The 17,175-nt window shown below is 35.2% G+C and overlaps 1 protein-coding gene across 1 annotated transcript; it reads left to right on the top strand.

The window, feature by feature from the left end:
• Nucleotides 1-69: 69 nt before the first annotated feature.
• Nucleotides 70-16,338, top strand: l(2)34Fd (nucleolar protein 10 lethal (2) 34Fd). The gene is made up of 17 exons (XM_089234895.1): nt 70-525; nt 3,176-3,312; nt 5,316-5,381; nt 5,694-5,754; nt 6,477-6,562; nt 7,455-7,533; nt 7,656-7,805; nt 7,904-7,970; nt 8,471-8,523; nt 9,532-9,610; nt 10,212-10,339; nt 10,911-11,012; nt 11,154-11,225; nt 11,351-11,539; nt 14,397-14,662; nt 14,781-14,877; nt 16,179-16,338. Exons 1-17 carry the CDS (start codon nt 199-201, stop codon nt 16,269-16,271), a joined length of 2,052 nt encoding a protein of 683 aa, XP_089091021.1. The 5' UTR covers nt 70-198; the 3' UTR covers nt 16,272-16,338.
• The last annotated feature ends 837 nt before the right edge of the window (nt 16,339-17,175 follow it).

Below are 17,175 nucleotides of genomic sequence, written 5' to 3'. Positions count from 1 at the left end.
TTTTAAATGAAGAAAACGCATTTCGAAAAAAAACTGTTCTTCTCCCCCCCCATTTGTTAACCGTATCGAACCGTTAACCATTAGCACGTGTTTATGTGGTTTGTTTACATCGTTTCCGATGTTGGGGACGCGTCCGTTTTAAGATTGTTGTTTTATAGGGTTTCTTTTTTTTGTTACTTTCTTTATTGATAAACCAAAATGCAAGTTCTTAACCCAAATAACGTTAAGATATACAACCTGAGCTGTGGCAAATCGCTACCGGAATGGCTGTCCGAACGGAAACGTCGCATGTTGCAAAAGAAAGACGTCGACGTGAGGAGACGGATCGAGCTCATTCAAGATTTCGAAATGCCCGGTGTAAGCACCGGCATCAAGGTCTCCAACGACGGACAGTATATTTTAGCGACTGGAGTGTACAAGCCCAGGATCAGGTGCTTCGACGTGAACAACTTGTCGTTGAAGTTCGAGAGATGCTTCGACGCCGAAACAGTACAGTTTCACCTCTTGAGTGACGACTATTCAAAGGTAATAGATGGGTGACATAGTGTAATAGTGTCATTTGATCATTATCTCTTGATCTAAGGAACAGATGCAGTACAATCCAGATCCCCCTTGGCGACTTTTTTCCGGCGCCAAACAGGTCCGACAGCCCGACGAAAAGTCGCCAAGGCCGTAATTGACTGCGGACGCCAGAAAAAAAAATATCACCAGCATAGAAAACGTAAAAGCGGAAACCAACAATAATATTCTAAGGAACAGTATGTATAAATAAATAATCTTAATATATAAAACCAACTCTGAAATAATAAACTGATCATGGCATACGTCTATCTGGGTATCTAGACTTGGCAACCTACTACTACTTCACCAAACACCAACTCTGGCCATATCGCTATATTGCAATTTACTGCCATTAGTGAGTTGGGTTGGAAGTGAAGGCGCTGTCTATTGATGGTCACCTCGAGTTCGTTAGGGAAAATATCTTATCTATATCCTCCCTTTGGGTTCGAACCCGGGACCCAGACAACAACCTTCATGATGGTAGACGAGTATCTTACCACCATGCCACTCGGGCGGACTTGGCAACCTAGCACCATTATGCCAGCCTTAGCGATCAGGATTATACTGCATCATGAGCGTCAAGACCTTGGTAATCAGTTCATAAGGTAGAGAAATTAAAAACTTTTTTTTTTTCATCCTTCTTTCTCCACGGCACAGTAATAATCCGTGTTATAAATTGGAATAATCCAAAGGGTACCCACATGTGCTTTAATCCATACGTGTAATAATTCATATTATAAATTGGAATATCCAAAGGGTACCCACATGTGCTTTAATCCATACGTGTAATAATTCATGTTATAAATCAAAGTAATCCAAAGGGCATCCATGTAATTGAATAGGTGGCACACTGGCACTACCAAATTTAAAAAAAAGAAACATGAATATGTAAAATCAAATTAACCAGAAAAATAAATTCCGTAGGGTTTGAATTTGTTGCGAGGCCTTGGTCCAACAAAAGCAATTCAACACAGTGAACAATGGGAAAAAAATTGGTGCTGAAACGTGACTGAGAGAGCAAAATATGTTGCAACAGCACCACTGCACGATGAAAGCAAAATGACACAAAGTTCTTCAGTGCAGAAAATGTTTTGTCTAATCACTAACATACCTGGATGCTAGTATGCAAATGAGACTTAAGGAACGCTACGACTATTACTGTAGTTGTTATTTCGCTTTCAATTTGTCATGACCCCTTCACCAATGAATATAAACTTTAAAAAATGAATAAAAGAAATGCAGTGACTTACCACATTGCAAATGTATTGAAATGTTTGTCAATCAAAATGATAGCAGGGCTCAGCTTCGCGAGCCATTATTATTGTCAACTTGATGCACCTGAACCGCATTTAGATTAACCAGAAAAAAGCCATTATTATTTTACTGTCACATCAGTATTATTGTTGTTATAACAACGTCGTTATTAATATTTCACTAAGCAGGTTTAAAGCCCTAGTGGAAAAACTAAACGGTAAAATCCAGTGGGAGTAGGTAAGCACAGAGAAAATAAATGCCGTAATATAATGTCAGAAAATAAGGTGCCAGATTTTGTGACTTTCTGAAGGGTATCTAAACTCCATGCCGCTCAATTATTCTCATCAATATGTGAGGATAAATGATGTATATGAAGACATACCAACGCAGCCAGAGTTGCAGTCGTAAGATGCTCATCTTTCACTATGAAGGTTGTCCTCAAGGTCCATGGGTTTGAATCCAGCCAAGAGGACATCAGGAAAAGTTCTTTACCTATCGAGCCTGGGGCGACCACTGATAGATGGTGCCTTAATTTCCCACCCAACTCCACTAGTTGGAAACTACTTACCTCGCCATATGGCGATATATGACTAGAATTGGTGTACATTGCTTTATTGTGTGTGTGTGTAGTAGTATACCAACACAAAAAAACAATGCACTCTCAGTCATTATGGTATACGATGCTATGTGGGGCATTACTATGGTCTCTCATCTCAAGTGTTGGGTTTTCATTGAGTAACAAAGGGTTAATTCTCAATATAAGTAAGTTTTATGTTTTTGTTGTAAATTTTTGACTAAGCCAAAACATATGTTGCCAACATCATCCTTACTGGCAAATTTTCTAACTCCTTTGTGTGTTCCTCCTCCTCCTCACCAGATCATTGCTCGCCACTCTGTCTCAACGAAGAGATATAAGCAGGTGCTCGATGAGGGACCAGGGCCATGCTTGAAACTTTTGTGTGTTCCTAGCATTCCATTGGTAATCCAAGCAAACAGTGCTCCAAAATTTCTGTAATCAGTGTACATGCCAAGTTGGCGAATTCTCTGTGAGAAAAAGCTACTTTTTCATACTATCCCTATAATTCCTCAGGAATTATAGCTATGACAATATAGGCAGAGATAGATATGAATTACAAGCTTATATGCTAACAAAATATCAGTGCCTCTCGCACCAGCAACCATTCTCGCGAGTAAACATTCTTTAAAAGCTATGATTATATCAAAATCTCCATGTGGGCAGTGAGCAAATATAAAAAAAAATGAGGAAAATAATTTGCGAGCTACTAATTCAATATGATTTATGTCCTAATTCATGGCAATCTTATATATTAAAAACATTTCCTATATCCTTTTCTTTTAGATTGTTCTACTTCAGTGTGACAGGACTGTCGAGTTTCATGCTCAGTATGGTTGTTATTATCGTACCCGCATACCAAAATTTGGTAGAGACATGGCATACCATCAAAGCTCTTGTGACTTGTATTGCGTAGGTGCTAGGTAATTTTCATTGTTTGTATTTTTTTGGTATTCTATTTAAATTTTTTGAAAAAGAAGTGCACGCACACACACATTTTGTAATAAAATTTAACTTGCTTCATATGAGCTCGATTATTGCAAGGTCACTCTTAATACAATCATTTCTGAAACCCATTTTTGTCTTTTGCTATTTAATTACATTATCTTTCATGCTTTCACTCAAGTCATGAATTTTGTTTTATGAAGAAATAAGAAATTTGAGTAAAATTTCTGTACTTATTGGTTATTGTTCCACAAGACTTTTTCATATGGGGGAACTTACTCAAACGAGTCTTACTGCCATTTTCAAACTAGTTTTCTCTTTTTCCATTCTATTCTCTCTCTTTTTTTCTTCCAAATGACGTCACCTTATAGCCGCGGTGTTTTGAAAAACCATTGGGATCAAAGCATTTTCTCTTCCTTCCGTATATATGATGCAGTGTGTGTGTGTGTGTGTGTCGGATTAATTATTTTGGATATATTTTCCCTCAGGTTGTACCTTTTATATTTTCCAATATTTATTCTTTTCTACATGCAGGATGCCCCTGCATCCTTTTTGTTTTATTTATTTATTTTATACCGTTGATTATTTATAAGAATCCGGATTCCTGGAAAGAGAGTCCGGGTTTTAATTTATAACTGACAGACATGTTCAGAGCCAAAAAGAAAAGTCGCAGAAAGTCGCCAAGTTGCACCTTATACTAAAGCTGTTCCGCCCGTTGACATTGTGCCAAGCTGAAGATCCCAGCAGCTTTGTTGAACAACTGCGCCACACTATGGCCAAGTTGCAGCCAGTACCAACTTCAACTCACTCTACAGGTTCTACTACATGTTTCAAACATCCAGCACTGTCAACCTGAACTCATGTCTTGTTCAGAGTTGACTGCGTCAAACCTCTACTGACTCCACCTTATGATGGCCCATATCCAGTTGTGTCTCAGACTGACAAACTAATCACTCTGGATGTAAATGGCAAGAGATCAACTGTCAGTCTGGACAGAGTTAAACCATGTTTCTTGGACATTGCAGAAACCAACTCTGACCAAAATCAACCATTAACCCTAACGGCGTCAAATCTTCTGGACATGACTGTGAAGAACAAAAAAGACTGCGATGAAAAAAAACCTGGTGTAACGACTCGTTCAGGACGAACTGTCCGATTCAACTTTAAATATTGTGATTGTGTCTAAACATTGTAATCACCCTAATTTATCTGTACCTCCAGTACACATTGTGGGGAGTACCTGTGGTGTGCCCTGGCGCCCTCAGTTCATATTTCACTTGCCAGATGGCGTCGCCATACCATAGTGTACTTCCATACTCAGTACATATTTTTTCTTTTTTTGTACGAAGTGTACAACTCCATGGCGGCACTTATTTTTTATCAGTTGTTGTCTACACACGCTGGAGACGAGGCACGTTGGTACCTCGGGTCGCGAAAGCGATTCTCATGTTGTAATTTATTAAATATGCTTAATGTAATTAAAACTTAAATTTATACTTCTGATTCTCCTGGAGTCGTCGATATGTCTTACAATATCTTCAAATATTTTTGTATTGAAAATAATTTTTATGTCAAAGCTTCGGGTGCCACAGGTTAGCCACCCCCGATTGACATGATGCAGGGTTCCCAGCAACATTGAAAGTCAGGAAAAATCTGGGAAATAAAAAATAGTCAAAGAAAATGTAAATTATTTGGCATAAAAGTCAGAGAAGTATGCAAACATTTGATAAAAGACAGGGAAAAGTTCTGTGAAGGGAAAAAAATAAACTCGAAAAATAAAAATTTAAAATTTGGAATGTTATGATTTTGAATGATATTTCTCTTTTCTGGAGGTTTGGTCAGGAAAACTCACAGGGAAATTTTTGAGTTTTGGTCAGGAAAATGATTGAAAAGATTTTGCTAGGAACCCTGTAATCCCCCTAAATCGATGTGATAATTAAGGTTTCTCTCTCATGATCATAATGCTATTATGTCTTTTCAGTTCTGAAATATATCGTTTGAATTTGGAGCAAGGGAAGTTTTTGAATTCTCTACAGAGTGATGCCAGGTAATTTTATTTTATTTTCAATGTAATTTTCATTCATTACTCCTCATCAGTTGGGTGGGATCAAAGGGGCAATACCCTCCCAGCCAATCAAGTCCATCTCTGCTTATGTCACAATTACTAACTATTATATTGAAAAAAATTATATAAAATTATTTGTGTGTGGAAATAAATAATTCCAAGAAAACTACTATTCTTTAATTACACAGTAATTACTCAACTCAATCATGAGATGAATGTTCTTTATTGGGAGTTATAAAAATTGCTTTGATCATGAATTAACATTTGAATTCAGTTTTTTTTTCATATTTTCAGCTCCATTAACAAGATATGTATCAATCCTGTGCATGAATTAGTTGTTTGTGGAACCATTGAAGTAATTAGATTTTCTTTGTTTTCATCCTTATTTTGTCGTAATTACACATTTTTACTTAAAGAGTGTTTCTCGCATCATACTGCAGTTTTAACATTTGAAACACCTCGATATAACGATACTCTTTTGACCACAGAAAAATATCAGTGTAGAGGAATTATCATTATATCAAGAGGCAGCAGTTTAACATTAGAGTATTGACATTTCCAAACAAGATGAAAAAATATTGTTGTAGATTGATTAATCGTCATATAGAGTATTGTTGTGTAGCAAGGTTTCACTGTACATTTGAAAGTATTACCATCATATAGTATTTTAAATGTTTATATACTTATAACCTATTAGAGAAAAGGAAAATGAAATTAGTATATCAGGAAGGTTTTAAGTTATGATGGTTTTTTAAACACTATCAAAAATGAAAATTGTTTGTTCGGGTTCGAAGACCATCGTCCGTTTGAGTTAGTTTGCAATGTTTCCCTAACACTAGTAGTTGGCATCATCAGGAGAATTGATAAAACTGGATCAAAAGACTTTTCATGATGGCCGCGAAAACCTTATCAACTATTTACTATCAAAAATACTTAAAAAAAGAGATATCATTGATATTTCTAACATTCTTTACAGTTATCTTATTTTTTAGGGTAATATGAAAAACAAATGCTTGCATGACTTTTTAAAATATTGTATGGAAAAAATTAAAAAGCAAATAATATTTCTTGTGATAGGGAAAGGTGGAAGCCTGGGATCCCAGGGATAGACAGAGAATAGGTACCTTGGACTGCGCTGTTAGCAGCATTTCTGAAGAAACCGAGTGAGTATTGGTATTAGTAAGATCAAAGTCTATTATGATATTTCTCTGTGTAATAGGTATACGTATGTATCAGACGCACATGCATTTTTAGACTTGTTAGACTTTAGAAATTATGTGTGAACAGAATTTAGTTATTCTCATGGATGCTTGTCCTTTTGCTTCACATCGGAATTTAATTTTGGCAAAATTAACTGTAACAAAATAACCTGGAAGATTAGAACCCTCTGCAGTCACTACAACACCAATCAGCTAAAGCGCATAACTGCCTTTCTGGAATAGAACTTACATTTTCTCTATGATAAGAAAGCATGATAAGGTATCCTGACTACTCACCACTACACCTGGAAAAAAAGTACAGGCAGAGTAAGTCCTGAGTCTCCACCTCCAAGAACCAGATCCAAATCTAAACTGTCATCTTGAGATATTGAAGATATGACCTTTCTGCCAGTGATGTGTTCAAGGGAAGAAAGATGTCAACAGCTTGTATCCTGAAATAAGCCGGAGCAGGTGGAACATCAATGACACTGCTGAGGGTGTCAATTCGTGATTCTGATAGCTTCTTTATTTATGTTATATTTTTACCTTTTGATGATGTTACAGCTTTTTAACCTTGTTGCCTGTTTCAGGGAATTGTTGATAAGTTAGAAAATTAAGGAACCCAGATTTGTTAATTTTTACGGAAACGCTTCACTATCTTGCAAAACATGTGAGGCGAGGGGAATCTGGTCATGCCATGTCTTCTTGCTTCATCTCTTTCTATGATATATCTGTTGGGAATGTCTTAACAATATCAATTCTAGTTGTTACTATAATTACATGATTGTTCTCATTGGACAGATTAAAATAAATAAGTGGGACGTGTGTGTAAAATATTTTCTTATTTCGCTTTTAGTGTCAGGGGTTTCCCATCTGTTTCAGCTTTATCATTTAAAGATGCACTGACGTTGGCTGTTGGCACCACCACTGGGCAGGTAAATATGTTCTTAAAATGTAAGATCAGAGTTGAATACACATATTTTTGGTGCCATCATATCGATTTTCATTCACTGTTGATGAATAAAAATGTAGCATAGACCTTAAATTTTATTTTCAGATTTTGTTATATGACATCCGAGCACAAAAACCATTCATTATAAAAGATCATATGTATGGTCTTCCAATAAAAAAAGTTGACTTCATCAAGAGTGAAGACTTGGTTGCATCCATAGATTCAAAATGTGTCAAATTTTGGAAGCAGAACACGGTGCTTTTCTTTTTTCCTTATAACACTGAACTTTAATTATATTCTGGAGTATTTTTCTTCTTATGTGACCAAATTATTGAACTGAAATTTGGTTCCAGGGTAAACCATATACAGCGATACAAGCACCAGCTGATTTGAATGATATGTGCATCGTGCCTAACACAGGTGAGGCAATGAAAATATTTTCTAGTTTTCTTCGGGTAATTTGAAAGCTATTTTAATGTTGCCATAAGTCTATTTTTTTCTCATAATTCTGGATGTTGTAACCTAAATCTTGCTGAATTTCAAGTGCTATTTTGCATTCAGCCTTGCAGTTGTCTGTTCGAATTTTTTCTCAGATATTTTTTTTTAGTTTTTAAATTTTTTCTTCATTATGTGTCAAGTTCATTAATTAAAAAAAAGAACATTTCACAAAGTAAGTTGCGAGACCTATAGTTGATTTATTTCATAATACACTTTTTTTTCCAGTTTAAAGATGATTTAAATTTAAGATTTTATTTTGAAATTTTAAAATGAAGTTAAGGTATTAATCCCCTCTGTCCTCTTCTGAAGATTTTTTATTGGCTCATATTGATAATGCTTCCAGATTTAATAAAAAGATAATTAATTTATAATAAATGGTAATTTAATAAATGATGATAAAATTTTTTTTTTTTTGTGTATAGGACTCATGTTTTTAGCCAATGAAGAAAAGAAGATTTTGATATATTACATTCCGGTGAGTAACAAGTTATACAAAATTGTAATAAACCCAATGGTAATGAAGTTCTTCCATGTCTCTTGAATTTTTCATTGGCTAATGTTTATTTTAAATTTGACTAGTTTATGGGAAATTTACACATTTATTAGAATTTTCAACAGGTTTTTCATAAAAACACTTAGCTTTTTATGACAATCCTGTGTATTTATGCCATGTGGCCATCTCAATCTTGATTTCTGTTTGCTGCATAGTCTTGAAAAAAAAAATCCTTTAAGGTAATCTAATGTAATGCCACTAAATTGCAGCTTTGAATCTATCTGTCTGCAAGCATAGTGCCATGGATAATGAATGTGTTGAAGAGCTTTGACATTCTTCCAGACATGATAGAAACGTTGATGCTCTCTTGTGTTACATGCTGTGACCACGGTGTTGCAACCATTTTCTTCCTAGCCCTTCGTAATAATACAGATTCGATACTTGTTTTGCTCTTACTAATGTTATAGTTTTATATAAGATTTATAATAATTGAATAATGGGTGAGTTTTAATGTTATTTAACTACTTTATGATCAAGGATGTAACATTGCATCCAAACATTAGTGGAATGAATTCAAACAAGTCCCTCTCTTTTCATCTTCGTAAAGTTTTGTGGTACCCTTATAATTTTTTTTCCTTTTTGTTTTTTCTATACCCTGATAGTGATTTTTTTTACACATGTAAGAGTGAAAGAGAACAGGTAGGGTGGGGGTGAAAAGAGAATCTACTTTGTATCTACACTCTTATCAACTTATCTATTACACTGTTTTCCTCTTTCATTTGTTTTTTCTTCCTTTTTTCCCCTTTTCCAAGGTTAAGTTAAGACAAGGTTACCATATTTATCGCCGATTTGTCAAATAGAGATCATCCAAATTTTTTGTCAATTGCTTGTAAGCCGAGGGGTTAAAGGTATTTTATTCATTGCTTTTTTGTGTGATCATCCTTATCTCAAATTATTTGAGTTGTATGTCTATATTTATTATATTTTTAGAGCATAGGACCTGCTCCTCGATGGTGTTACTTCTTGGACAACATCACAGAAGAACTAGAGGAATCTCAAAGCAACACTGGTGGGTGTCCTCTTTTCTTTAAATTTTGATTGAGTTTTAATTTCTTGCTGTAAGTTCAAATGTTACAATTTACAAGTTACCTTTTCAATCCATCCATTACTTGTACATTACCTTCTTAATGATCTGTCTATTTTTGACAATACAAACTGACAATAAGACTGATCCTTCTAAAACTGCCCCCCATGAATTTGCTACTTTATGAGAGAAATTACACCCATGGAAAAAGTTGTCTGGACACTGAAAGCATGTTCTGTGATCGTACATGTGCCACCACATGTCTTTGAACATTGTAGAATAATACATCCAACTATGAGAGATCTGCACATCATTCAAAGAAGCACAGCCCAAGGATTATTGTGTCATAATTGTGAGCAGTTATATGCATCATATGTAAAATTACCAGCAAATTCATTGGGTCAGTTGAATCACTCATCCTGCATTACATTTGCACCTGTATAAAAGAAATGTATATTAGCATCTTATTGCTGCTGAAAATCTATAACAAAACACAAGATTGATGTGTATAAAGTGAAAACTTCATATTAAAACCTTAAAAATTAAAACTTATCATTTTGCTGATGAATTCATATCTATGTTGTAGTTTACGACGATTACAAGTTTGTAACTGCTAAAGAATTGGAAGATCTTGGTTTGTCCCACCTTGCCGGCACTGGCTTGCTTAGAGCATATATGCACGGATACTTCATGGATGTACGGCTTTACAATAAGGTGAATATAAAATGAAGGATATAAGTTATACTGTGATTTTACTGAAAATAATTGAAACTTTGAATAATGTCTTCATCCTAGCTTAAGTGATACAGCCTACATGAATGAATGAATGTCAGGTCTATACCGCTGGACTTATCCTGTTGCGAGATCTCTTTCAGCCCATAGCCCAGCTTCGTGCATGGTATAGCTTACACAACTACTTGACAAATCATGGTCGCCATGGTGACTGAAAATTGGTATTGGTACATTAAATTTTTCATACATGTGATTTCTAAATTGGAATTTGAGGATAGTACAGAATTATATAATTTTATTGCACGAGTCATTGAGTCCCAGAAAAGTGGAAAAAAATATTCAGAACTGTTTTTCATGTAGAAAAATCATGCTTGGCTCGTAGGAAATTTTGCTGGTGCTTAAATATTTTTCGGATTCATCAAGCCCTGATATACAATGACACACTTATTACTGATATATTTTTCTAAGAAGCATCATTTGTTTTAAATAACAATCAGTGTCAAAAGTAGGCCTATGTGTATTCAGGACAATAATGAGTTTCATGATATTTTAGGCAAGAGCTATAGTTCAGCCATTCGCATACAAAGAGTTCCAAAAGAAGAAAATCAGAGAAAAACTTGATGAAGAAAGGAAAAACAGGGTCGTTATAGAGCAGGTATGTATCTATTTTTTTCGCACAGATTTTTTTTTCTTATTGATATTGACAATCAAAATAAGCATTTACACATGCTATTTAATGCACCAATAAAAGTAAAAATTTCAAGTGCCGAATTTGTCTTTAATTTTTGTGTTCCAGAATCTTCCAAAGGTTAACAAAATACTAGCCCAGAAATTGTTAGAAAGACAGATGGAGAAACCAGATCAGAAGGTAAAACAGTTGATTCTGTTGTGGGTTAAGGAATTATCGAAACACTCTTGTCAGACGAGTTTATGAGAAACGTGGAGTATTTTTATCTTTTTAAATTCAATGGCTTTTTGTGATTGCGTCACCAGGCTCCTCCTTTGATGGAAGATGAACGATTCAAGGCCCTGTTCGAAGATCCAGAATTTACAATCGATGAGAATGCGGAAGAATTCAACCACATCAGGCCATTGCTAACCAAATTAGAGAAATCAATCCAGAAAAGCCGAAAGAAGAATGAAGCATCTACATTATCATATGAGCAGTTTGAGGCAGTTCAGGTATTTTTATCTTCTCTCATTTCTTTGCATATTATTTTTTAATCATCATGATTTCTCTGTTGCCATGATTAAAACATTAATTTTAAGATTATTAAATTTTTACATTAAACTTTTTACATTACATTTTTAAATTTAACATTCAAAGAACTGTTTCACCCAAATGGGGGGGGGGTGCTGCTGATAACCCTACACCCCTGGGGCCCAAGATGCCATAATTTATTGTAAGAGACATTGTGAACCATGGTCGACACTCATTTTTATTAACTTGAACAGACGTGAAAATTAGTTAACATAAGATTGGTTTTCCAAATTCAAGGCTCAAATGCAGGGCCGTAATTAGGATTTTTGTGTTATTTCCCCCACTGCCACCACCTTAAAATTTGATAATTTTATAATGGTGGTGTTTAAAATTTAAATTTTTTTTAAATTGTTCTCTTTGTTTCCACTTGAAACTGCCATCCCTGAATTTTGCCACCCGAGGCCAAAGTTCTCTAATTTCGGCACTGCGCAAGTGTGAGCTGATTTTCTCATTGAAAAGTTTTGCCTTGCAAAGCTACACTGCAAATATTCAATCATTACAATCACTCATAATTTGAAATATGGATGGGAGCACAAACTTCACACACAACTTTAGATATGTATGCCAGAGGTGTGCTTACAGTGAGGCTAAGTAGGCTCAAGCAGCAACAAGTGGGTAGCTAGGGCAGCAACTTCAGATGGTGGTAGGGTTGAGGAATGAGTGGCCTAGAGTAGAGAATGTGGAAAAAACATAGATTTGTCTCTGCATGGAGATCAAGGGACTGGGTAATGGAGTGACTAAAAGAGTGACCTAGAGAATGTGACAGCATGTGATTGACCAAAGCAGTGTGTAAGCATGGGAGTGGGCATAACTATGAGACAAAAAAATCCTAGAGAGCAAGGAACCAGGTGAGTGAGTGACCAAAAGAGTGACCTAGCAAGCAAGGGATGGAAAGAGTGACACAGAGAGTGTGAAAGTATACAAGTGACCAAAAGAGAGCATAGACACACAGAGGCATATTGATTGGAAAAGGGTGATGATATTTGTATAGCCCACAGGCGAAGAAACTATAAACCCTCCTCTGATGTATGCAGACTGTTAAGTATAGACACATACATATTTCTCTGGGACAACCAACTTATCCTTGAAAGGAGGGAAAAACTAGTAAATTGCCCAATGGGGATAGATGGCGGTTGTGTTTGGTTTAGATGAAGTTAGTAAATTTGAAAGTTTATAAATGGTAAAGACGTTTTCAAAGAAATGGCATAATGTTTGGTACGTAAATATGTTGGTTCATAAAATCAAATATTGGCTGTATATTGCTGATGTGGCTTTTATATATGCAGTGAAACCTGTCTAAGACAGACACTGTATCAGACGAAACCTCTCTTAACATGAGAAGGACTAACATTTTGTTCTACGTAGAAGGACTGCTGTTGGTCAAAATGAGCTGAGGTTGATTTTTCACAATAAAATCTCAATTTTTTTAAGTTTTCTTCATTTTTAAATGTAGATCTGAGTGTATATAAGTAAGCAATAGAGTATTAATTCCAGAAGTTTTCCAAATGAGTTTATTTTTGACCACTTTTGCCAGGGCATATATATGTCTACCTATTTTTTATGGTTTTAAATAGCTTTAAATGGTTTTGATTATTTTTTTGAGTTAAGACTTGAGGCATGCATTTAATTAATTAAGTTAATTATTTTTTTCAAAAGTTTTTTTATTTTAAGAGGTTATTTTGACGTGCAAAAAACACAAATCAATCAAAAACATTTTTTGTATTGGACAGTTTTGGCTTATGTTTGAAGAGGGTAATACTTACCAAAAGTTCCTTGTTACATAACTGATAAGAAAAATATTTACATCCTAAACATTGTAACTGCAATTTTATTTACACATTACACTGTCTACACTTTTCAATACCTTCATTAATTAGAAACACATTTTCTGCGTACAGATTTTTTTATGCATTGAAAATTTATCATTTGTTTTGTTATTGCATGTGGGACCATTGTTGCCTTTTTTCTGGTACAGTAGCGCTTATTGTTAGCAAAATTCTGACACAATACACAGCACATTACACTTTCTACACTTTTCTCAATACCTTCATTACATTTGAAACATTTTTCACATTGAAAATTTATTGTTTGCTTTGTTATTGCATGGCAGGACTTGACATCATTGTCTTTTCCTGGTACAGTAGTGCTTACTGTTGGTAGAAAAATTCTGATTCCTGAACAAATAAGGTTCTCTACCTAATAGGTATAACTAAAAACATCTCGACCGATATTTAAAAAAAAATTGTGATTGTTGGACAGTGTAGTATTTGAGCACTTTTAGGGAAAGTCGTGAAATTTCAACATTCTAAGGATCTGGCTCATTGTGAAAATTGAGCGAGAAGATTGATAATGGTCGAAATGACCATCATGGTCTAGCGTCATAGTGTTAAAAGGAAACAAGTTATAGTCTGTTCAATGATTAGTGCTTTGATTTGCACATCAATAAAAGAGAAATCTGTCTAAAACAATGTTAATTCAGTCTCTTGACATCCCATTTCATACACGTTTTACTGTATATTAATTTTTTTGGAAAAGACAATTTTGAAGGGATCAATATAGAAAAACCTGAGTATATAGTTGAACCACTTACTACATAGGGCCACTTTACTTCTTTCAGCTATTAGTTTCTTTAATTACAGTTCAAGTATTCAGAATTTATATTAATCATTTTTTTTTAAAGTAATTTTTCAATTGAGATTTCTTTATAGAATAAGAAGAAAAAATATATACACAGCATCTTTCTTCAAATGAATTTTTTTTATAACTTTTCATAATTAGGATGAGGAAGAAAGAAGGAGAGAGTATACTTCATCTTCTGATTATGATGATGGTGACAGTGACGACGATGTGGACATTATTTCATCTGATGAAGATAGAAATGAAAAGTCGAGAGGTGATGCGACAGTATCTAAAAAGACGTTTTCAAGAAATGAGCAGGCAACATCTAAAGAACCTCCGTCTAAACCAAAATTGTATGAAATCAAAGAGGCAGAAAAATTCAGGATGTTGAGGAAGAAAGACGAAAGCGTGATTGAGAGCGCAACGTGAGTGACTTTTTTGATAACTTTTTATTACTAAATTTTGATTTATGTTTATATTTGATCATATTTTTTTATGGATTATTGAATTAAAAAATATTTACAAAACATCTCTAATTTGCAGCTTACCTCTTGGAGAAAGGTTAGCAAAAGCTCGGGAGGCATTTGAACAGCACGAGTCTTCAGCTGGAAACAAAGTTATCACTTTTGATCTGAAGAAGGTTTGTTTATCAGATTTGTTACTCTATATTTTCAATATGTTTCTATATTTCTGAAATTATGTCATCTGTGAATGACATTATTATATTTTACATAGTTGCTACATTTAAAAATGTCAAACTTTACTGCATGCTAACATATTTCAGAAACTGTCCATATTTCATAAACTGAGTGAGAAACCTGTCCCATTCACCAACTCAACTCAACTTTGTCACCCAGCATTTACATCCTCTGATTCTAAAAAAAATTGTTTTTCCTCAATTAAATTCACAAATCTTGAGAGATTTCGATGTTGCATTCTTAGGCTGTCCTCACAGAGAGATACTGAAGTTTGATGACTGATAATATCCAAGGTAATATTTCAGTATGCAGGTGATCATATATATTTCCATGGTGCTCATCACATGAGGATATTGGCAACAAAATATCCTATTTGACAGAGTCACTGGTGACTTTGTGTGCTAGTTGAATGGCGCATCAGTAGCGCGACTCTGAATTATTTCTTCATATTTTTGTTGGTCGAGGTGAATAATTGGTGACAAATTCAGTGTTGCCTGAACCTGTATTTTCTTTGGAAATATTCCCTGACGCAACTCTATAAAATCCCTCTTAACTGGAAGAATGTGTATAATGTAAATATAGGTCATAGGTGGGCTGGCCCACCTGGACTCTTCAAGTGCAAGGAAGGTGGGGGGGGGGGGCAGTTTAAATTTTTAAGAGTAAACATGTCTTTCTGGGCAGGGGTATCAGGAAAATCATTTTGACTGAGGGGGCCAGGATGCTCTCAAGATGACCCTGTGAAAATACACCCATAATTTTCTTTTATTTCTCCTTTAAAAGTGGGTATAATAGGGGCAGTTGAAAGCTATCCGTGTCTCAGCATTGTTTACCATCCATCGCATCCCCAGCTGTTCTCAATCTCTCATCTTTGCGCCCTTTTCACATTTTTGATTTTTGGAAACCTACATCTTATTCAGGAATAAAAATACAGTTTGTAATACTAGTACTGCTTGTGTTTGTCTTTTTAAGTGAAACCAACATTTAAAGTGGTTTTTTTATTGTTTTTCGATGAACCAAGGCCACGTCGGTCCCATCCACCTCGGATTATCGGGACTCTACTGTAAGATCTTCTCTAGATCTTATACATGGATTAGCATTAGCAATACTCGGTTAACGAGTTGTACTAACGGTCTAATGAAGGCTTCAGGAATGAAAAACTTTGTTATAAGGCGAAATATTACGGTGATTCTTCACGTCTTGAATTTCATTCAAAATCTCATTGACTTTGTTCTTAAATTTACAGTCGGAATCACAAAAGAAAAGGGAAGAACAGAACAAGGTACATATGAAAGAACGTGCAATGTATAGGAGGCCAGCACAGAATCTTCGCAAGTGAATATTTTCCATCACTGAAAAAACTTTTGTATATACATCTCTGTTTTAAATAAATTATTTTCATTGGATCTCGTTTATTCTACTTCCTAGTAACACATTACCTATTTTTCATTGAGTTTGTGATGGATTTGGAAGAAAATTTACGTAAGTTGCAGTTTTAGGGTTCGGCTATGACCTAGAGCAGTGTTTCCCAAAGTGGGCAATATCGCCCCCTGGTGGGCGATGGAATGGTCCAGGGGGGCGGTAGAACCTACTGATTTAACATAGGATCTTATGGGTTTACGTGAGTTGGAGGGCGATGAGATTAAAAAGTTTCTGATGAAGGGGGAGATGGAACAAAAAGTTTGGGAGACTATGACCTAGAGAATATGATAGGGTGGCCCTTATGACTGAGGTAAAAAAAAGTGTTCGGTCAAACAGCGAATAAATATTTTTCGAATACCGTTGTCATTTACCCATGTCGAAAATGAGGCACAGTACCTGTGTTGAATCACATGCTTTACAGGCCTGTCATTTCAACTTTTTCCGGGGAGTTGGAGGGGGGGGGGGGTGGGGTAAAGAACATATACTCAATGTATGAATAGACAGTTGAATCCTGTTTTAACCAATACCGTTATAGCAAAAGTCTTGTTGTAGCGAACACTTTTCAAATCCCTCAGATAAGTTTACATAGAAACAATGCAAAAAAACTGGAATTCCTTTGCAACGAAATTTTGTTACAACAAAGGGATTTCTCCAGTCTCTTGGAGGTTGTTATAACAAGATTCGACTGTATACATATATTCCGTTTCTTTAGTGTATTTTTGAAAGTCGGGAGGCTACCCCTTTAATGACGGGCCTGATGCTGTATGTAATGTTGTGCGTATCAAATACAGGGTGCTACCTTGAAGTAGCGACAAACTCAG

Source organism: Pholcus phalangioides, unplaced genomic scaffold (genome assembly GCF_987345545.1).
Source record: "Pholcus phalangioides strain wild (caught in Gottingen) unplaced genomic scaffold, Ppha-v1.0 ptg000008l_1, whole genome shotgun sequence".
In the NCBI taxonomy this organism is placed as follows: domain Eukaryota; kingdom Metazoa; phylum Arthropoda; class Arachnida; order Araneae; family Pholcidae; genus Pholcus; species Pholcus phalangioides.
Note: the sequence above shows the minus strand (reverse complement) of the source record. Positions and strands in the feature narration are given on the sequence as shown.